This window comes from Notechis scutatus, chromosome 9, assembly GCF_049901735.1.
Source record: "Notechis scutatus isolate UNSWTSFEM ecotype Mainland chromosome 9, rNotScu1.2, whole genome shotgun sequence".
NCBI lineage: Eukaryota > Metazoa > Chordata > Lepidosauria > Squamata > Elapidae > Notechis > Notechis scutatus.
In genome coordinates this window covers 410,830-417,665 of record NC_142017.1, presented here as the reverse complement: position 1 = coordinate 417,665, position 6,836 = coordinate 410,830, and the positions used below count along the sequence as shown (strand labels likewise).

The window sequence follows — 6,836 nt, the reverse complement described above, 5'->3', positions numbered from 1 at the left end:
TATCAATCTCTATGTTATATCCAAAATTAATAGACCGTTTTGTCATGCAATCTTCAACTTGTTCATATTCCATTTCAGATTCCAAAATTATACATCCAAAGGTGCTTTTTTCAGGAGGCAACTGGACACCAGAAAGTCTGGCTGCCTCTTGAAAAAGCATCTTTGGGACAACCATGATCTGGATGACTGAGAATCATCAGAGATATTTTTCCTATTACATATTCATCAGTTCTGTACAATTTAGTTTCAAATTCCAATGTATATTTTTCAGTTTCACTTGTCTTTTATCCACATTAACTGTACTTTTTAACTGTTTTTACTTTTTAAAGTTTACTTTTTATTATACTTTTTAATCCAAACCATTGAAAGTTATATGCCTCTGAGATCAGCTGTTCTCTTCATCTTAATTTCTCCATCCTCATGTATGAATAGGTCTCATGTTAGCTATTTCTTCATATATACAGCTTGTGTTATGTAGAATGCTTCTTTGCTAAAGGTCAGTGTATAAAGGTATTTTCAGGCACCACCAGTGTTCATATTTATTTCATATTCTCAATGCATTATTTTTCACATAATTAAAACCCACATTGTTATGCTACAATAAAACCTACAGCATACAGCAAACAGACCTCAGATTATGGCCCTCCATTTCAAACATTCCTTTTTTCTCAACAAGACCCATCCTTTCATCCAAATTAAACAACAGACTGCAAAATATAACGTGAAGCAATTCTAATGCTCCCTATTTTTTGCATCCTGCATAATTTTGAATTTAACCCATGATTTCTTGCCATACCACACAAATCTAGATACAATTATTTGCTGCTGTTTAACCAGCATTTTTTAAAACTAGAATTGTTTGAAATAAAAACACTATTCTAGTTAATGTATTTGTTATTCTCACAGAAATTCTTCCAAGCTGTGTGAGTTGCAACTTTGCTTTTCTTAGTAAATCTTCCTTAATCCATAACTTGATTATGTTATTACCTTAAAATAGCACACAATTCACATTAGACATAATCATATCTAACTAGGAAGCCATTTGCTGTAGTGATTCAGGCTAGAAACCTGGAGACTGTGAGTTCCTCCAGTTCCACCTTAGTCCAAAGCCAGCTGGATGGCTTTGGGCTGGTCACTCCCCCTCAGGCGAAGGCAGAGACAAACCACTAAGGAAATCTTGCTAAGAAAACTGCAGGGACTTGTCCAGGTAGTTGCCAGGAGTCAAGACTGACTCAAACACACTCATGCGTGCGTGCACACACACACGCAGAAAAACATCTTGTTTCTCAGTCCGAAAAAACCCCAATAGCCACTCACAGACGGGAGTGGCCCCCAATCATTGCAAGCAGCTTCCGATTTAGCTATTGCAAGCAGACGGTTTCCCAAAGCATCAGATTCTTTTCAGCTGGACTCCTGCATGTCCTGAAGCAATAACCAGGCTGGTCCTTCCTTCCCCTCTGCCATAGATGCAGCGGCCGGCTTAGGCTATTCCATTTGGGCTGCTCAGAATCGGCTCTCTCAACTTGAGGGCCAGGCCTGCTCCAGGAGAATGGAGTCTCTTTGGAGCCCAAAGCTTTGTGAATGCTGGAGGTGGTCTCCCTACATCTCTCTGCCCCTAATTCCTAGGTGTTGGTCACCTTGCAAGGGAACCTGCGAGGATCCTGGGAAACAGGGAGGCTCCAGGCTTTGCCTTCTGCCAGTGGGCCCCTCCTTTCTTTCTTTCCTTCCTCTTACTTCCTGCGTTCCTGCTTTGCTTTGGGCGGGACAGAGATCAAGCAGCCGTTGAGCAGCCCCTTCTGGATCCTGCAATGTGAATGTAGCCTGATTTGGCCCATTGTGCATTTGTGTATCTCTGGCTTGTGTCGGTGGGTTTCTCAGAGCACTGATAACCAATTTTCAATTTATTCTGTTGAAGGGGCCGGGCTGGGGTACTTCATTTGCATTTGTTTTTTTAGCTCTTCTGTGATAACTTGTTGGATATTAAAGAGATATTTTGCTTCTATTGGGACATTTGTATACTTGCAACTATATTTCTGTACACAGCTGCAGTCCAGAATAAAACTTTGAAAGTTTTCATTTCACAGTGTATATCTGTTGTGTTGTTCTTTCCAACATCTTCCATTTAATAGCTTGAATTCTCTGAGTTTTACGAAGTGCCTTCCTCTCAGGCTCAGAAGCTGAAGAACACCAAGACTGCAGGAGGAGGCTCAATGCACGAACATCCTACCCATTCCAGAGCCTTGTTTTTTTCTGTTGCACTCAGTTTCTCCACTTTGGGCTGCACACTTGGTATTCCCAACAAATGTTGAGGTTGTCTGGGAACAGCATTGGGAGAAATGCAGATTTCTGTCTTGGCAAAGTGGGGTGGGGGAAGGAGACCTTTAAAGTCGCTAGGCCTGGTGATCTTCTGAAATTGGCCTGCGTTTGCCTTTCAATATGGCAGCTGCCAACAGAGATGGAACTTTTTGTTGTTTTATGGAATGCAGACTGAAAAATGCTAAATGTGATAACCCATAATATGTTGAAATAGAAATGGGAATGCCCTAAGCTGCAGTTTGGGCACCGAGGTTTTAGTTGTGATCACAATAGCCATACAAAGTGCTAATCGCACCTCTGCATTGGGGTCCTCTATTAATTCTGCATTCTGAAACTTGAGTCAAGCAACCGGATGTGGCTCACACCGACTAAAGGGACTTTCTCTGCTTCTTGGGTTGAGCATGTCTCTTCTGCAAGGCCGGTGGCCACTTCAACTACAACTGCAACCTACAACTACAGACCTCACAGAAAGAATGAGCGAAAGAGAATCAGGTTGCCTCGATATGCCTCGACATAAGCTGCTTATTTGGAAAACGGCAGTGCAGCTAGTCCTCGAGTTACAATTGAGCCCAAAGTGTATGCTGCTAAGTGAAATGTTTGTTAATTGAGTTTGCCCCATTTCACAACTTTTCTTGCCACAATAACTGTGCATCGTTGCATTTGCTGAGTTAGTAACATGGTGGTTAAGTGGATCCAGATTCCCCATTGACTTTGCTTGTCAGAAAGTTGAGAAAGGGGATCACGTGATCCCTGGACACTGCAACGGTCATAAATATGAGCCACTTGCCAAACATCTGAATTTTGATCACGTGACTCTGGGGATGCTGCATGGTTGCAAGTGTGAAAAACGGTGGCCATAACTCACTTTTTTCAGTGCCATTGTAGCTTTGAACAGCCACTAAATGAACTGTTGTAAGTTGAGGATTACCTGTAGCTATTGTGGAGTGCATAATATTCTTTCACACAGTCTGGCAAATTCACCACAGAACATTGGCGCAATGTGCACATTCATGGCTTTTATTTATTTCACTGAGAACATTCACAGACAGAAAAGGAGGGACCACGATCACTTCCTACCTAGCACCAGACAGATTAGATTCAGTAGTTGGACTTGGGATTTAAAAAGCAAGCACTGAGTTTAGCACCCTAAATATGCAAAGAGAAAAGGTTTTAGGCAACGCGAATGCTGAAGCAATGCTAGCAGGCTTTGATCCCATCGGTGGGCAGCCCTTCAAGGCAACCGAAGCCCCAAATTACACCACCAAGAGAAAGAATAGAGCTGGGTAGAAAACCTGCCTGAAGGATCTGACATTGTCTTAGCTTTCCCTGCACCTGCTAATTTCTAGGGGAGGGGGAGAAGTGGGCTTATGGCCCCTGCAACCCTACAGAGCTTCTCAATGGGACAGTTACTTCTCCCGGGCCTTGACCTGGCTGTCTGGCGGGAATGGCTTCCCCAGGTGCTGACCAACAGCCAGCCCGTATTTCTCCTTTTCCTGTTCTTCCTGGACATCTTTCTTCAGCACAAACCCCTTAGCAAAATTCAACTCAAAAAGGCTGTTTGGGGCAAAGCTGAGGGGTTTCTCTTCCCAGATGGCTGCCAGTCTCCTCTTCCAGTCCTCCAGGATCTGGGAGCGGACATCCTCCGGAGTGTGCTGGCCAATGCTGAAAGCAATCTGGGGAGCCAAGACTTGGAAACCGCAGAAATGAAGGGTGCCACTCTGCATGGGCGAGAACCAAAAGGGCCTTAAAGCTTGCCTGGAGCCAAGCAAACCTTGGCATTTTGTCTTGGAGGAACCACCCATACCCTGAATACCTTGCCAGATCCACAGAGCCAAGGGCAGCGCAAGGCCGTTCTGTTACTTTGGAATAGTTTATTTGACTATAAACAGAAATCTTGCCAGAGACGAAATCAACTGTCGGCATAACTACTATAGATAATACCCTGTGAAATGCTGGGGGTTGGGGTGGCCACCTTTGCCCTCTTTCTGCATACCAGAAATTCTCTTTGCTCTTAGGAAGGAGCCCCTCCCTCCTGGGACTTTGGACTGCATTTCACCACCTGCACATACAGTGTTCTGGCCTTTGGAAGTGCAAGAGACTCCTGAGGCTGGCATTTCAACCAGACACTAAGCAACATCCCCATCCTCACTTGGGCCTCTGCTCGTCTTTTCTCACCTGTATTGGCCAGAGCAGGATGTTAATGTCTCCATTGATGCCCGCTGGGGTGTACATGGAGCCCATCCCGCCAGTGGTGAAGGACAGCACGGCCTTCTTCTTCTGCAGGCAAGCAAAGCAGGCAGGCGGGGTCCTGTCACCGCCACTGCTGCCCAACTGGCCCAAGTGCAGCCAAGGGGGGAGGGGGCTCTGCCATGGCCCCCCTAGCCACAGACAGCACTGAGGCTCAGGGCCAGCATGAGGGGCCCTTTGGAGTGGCCAGAAAGCGGCAGCAGCTGATGCCAGTTGGGTTCGCATGGCGGATGCCCGCCTGTCGGCCCCCATTTCAGTCTCGGGTGGGGACCGGTGGCCCGGCTCCCTTCAGGTGGGCCCAGGCGGCACTTCCCTCCGCCGCAGCCGCCTACCTGGAAGGGCCCCTGGTCGTACATAGCGCCGTAGGAGTAGGCAAAGCCCTGGATGAGGATCCGGTCGAACCAGCCTTTCAGAATGGCTGGGAGGCCGAACCACTGCAGAGGAAACTGGAAAGCAAGCAGCGCCGGGCGCCATCAGGGCGTCGCGGAGCTCTGCCTGGCCTGGCTCGGACCCCCTCCAACCCCAAAGGCGGCGACTGCGCCGGAGCGTCAGCCGGGAGATGCGGCAGCCACGCCGGGCCCAGATGGGGCTTGGGCGGCCGGCGCGGGGGCCCACCTGGAAGATGACGAGGTCGGCGGCTGCCAGCTTCTCCACCTCGCCCAGGATGTCGCTGCTAAGGCGGCCTTCCTTCCAGGCCAGCCCGGCCTCCTTCGCGTAGTTGAGGTTGCGCGGGTCGTCGGGGTCGCCTGCGGGGGCGGGCGGAGGTTAGGAGGCGGCGGAGGCGCCGCTGCCCAAAGAGAGCGGCCGGGCGGGGGGCGGGGGTCGGTACCGGCGAAGTCCGCGCGCGACAGGACCGGCTCGAAGCGCTGCGCGTAGAGGTCCGAGACGGCCACGCTCCAGCCGCCGCTCTCCAGCGCCTCGACGGCCGCCCGATGCAAGGCGTGGTTGAAGGAGCCCGGTTCCTGGTGCGCCAGCACGATCAGCGCCCGTCTCGCTGCCGGGAGAAGAGAAGGAGGAAGGAGGCGCTGGCGGGCTCGGCTCCCACCGCGAGCAGCCAGAGGAGCGGCGGCCCGGGCAGAGCAGGAGCCCGCCGGCCCCGACCCCGCGCTGCCTGTGCGGCGGAGCTCCGGAAGGGGTGGCGGCTGGGCGAGGGGGCCCGCCGGGAGGGAGACTTACCAGCCATGGACGGGATCGGGGGCACCGCGGCGGCAGGACGAGCGAGCGAGGCGGCGCCTCTAGCAGCGGCAGGCGACGGAGACGAGCAGCGCGTCGAGGTCCAGCGGGCGAAGCTGGCCCGGCAGACCCCGCCTCGGCCTCGATCGCCGGCCTTGGGGGCGGCGCTCCCCACCGCGCCACCCTCCACCTCCCGTCGGGGGCTGGGAGGCCTCTTCCCCGGCCCTCCGCTCTCAGGCCGACCGCGGGCGCTCAGCGGTGCGGACGGCGTCCCGGACAGACTGCGCTTCGGCAGACCCCCTGCCCTCCGGCCGGCCCCCTCCCCGCTAAGGGCAATGCCGCTGCCACCGGCCCCCAGGTGCCGTCCCCCGTCTCTGCCTCCTTCAGAGGAGCAGCTGCGATGGAAGGCGCAGCTCCGGGAGCATGAAAGGGAGGCGGCATCAGCTCCCTGGGGCCCCTTGGACCACAGGCCCCCTGGCAACCCTGCTGGTATCCACAGCAGAAGAAGGCGGGCCCCAGAGGGCCTTTGTCCACCCCAAACAGGTGGCTTCCTGCCAACTAAAGGATGGCCCTGCTCTGGGCGCACCCCCCCCCACTGGCCCCCACAGCCTTGGACCCACTGAAACATCCCAACCGGGTTATGCAGGAGCCGCTTCAAGGACAGCAGAGGCCTCTGCTGCCAGATTTCCATGTAGGTGGGAAGGTAGAGAGTGCAACGGGCCCCTCAATGTGCAGGGAGAGCCCTTCTGGTCAGCTGAAGGCAAAGGGGGCGCAGGCGGCTTTGGCCCCTGCAACTTGGACTCAAACACAGGCCAGAGCAACGGGCACAGCAGCCTAGTGATTATTCAAAGTGATGTTAGCCCCCCTCCCACCACAAAGGTCCAATCTGAGTGAGTCACTGGGACCAAAAGTTTCTTCTTCCAAGCTTTTGGGTTGTGCCTGCAAGAGACTGATAGTCCAGGTTCAAAGTTTGGTCTCTCTCTCTCACACACACACACAGAGAGAGAGAGAGAACTTGTGACCATCATCTCCAGGCTCCATTACAATCACAAATTAACCGTTTCCTTCAGAGGTGAAGATTGTAACATAAACAGCCACAT

At 52.0% G+C, this 6,836-nt stretch overlaps 1 protein-coding gene across 3 annotated transcripts; it reads right to left on the bottom strand.

The window, feature by feature from the left end:
- Positions 1-3,319: 3,319 nt before the first annotated feature.
- Positions 3,320-6,561, bottom strand: NQO1 (NAD(P)H quinone dehydrogenase 1). 3 transcript variants are annotated; one of them, XM_026684829.2, is made up of 6 exons: positions 5,740-6,558; positions 5,393-5,557; positions 5,179-5,309; positions 4,896-5,009; positions 4,492-4,593; positions 3,320-4,034 (listed from the first exon to the last, which is right to left on the bottom strand). In XM_026684829.2, exons 1-6 carry the CDS (start codon positions 6,425-6,427, stop codon positions 3,723-3,725), a joined length of 1,512 nt encoding a protein of 503 aa, XP_026540614.2. In that variant the 5' UTR covers positions 6,428-6,558; the 3' UTR covers positions 3,320-3,722. The 3 variants fall into 3 exon arrangements, with proteins under 3 accessions (XP_026540614.2, XP_087827461.1, XP_087827462.1); XM_087971335.1 differs by lacking the exon at positions 4,492-4,593 and having other exon boundaries at positions 3,643-4,034; positions 5,740-6,560; XM_087971336.1 differs by lacking the exons at positions 4,492-4,593; positions 4,896-5,009 and having other exon boundaries at positions 3,643-4,034; positions 5,740-6,561.
- Between the last annotated feature and the right edge of the window lie 275 nt (positions 6,562-6,836).

What these genes read in the sequence shown, in the direction of transcription:
- NQO1 (XM_026684829.2), bottom strand. Translation starts at nt 6,427, where the DNA reads ATGGAAATCTGGCAGCAGAGGCCTCTGCTGTCCTTGAAGCGGCTCCTG. An exon ending in CCCGATCCCGTCCATGGCTG is followed by an intron (nt 5,558 to 5,739) that starts GTAAGTCTCCCT and finishes TTCTCCCGGCAG; the next exon opens with CGAGACGGGCGCTGATCGTG. An exon ending in CCGACCTCGTCATCTTCCAG is followed by an intron (nt 5,010 to 5,178) that starts GTGGGCCCCCGC and finishes CTTGCTTTCCAG; the next exon opens with TTTCCTCTGCAGTGGTTCGG.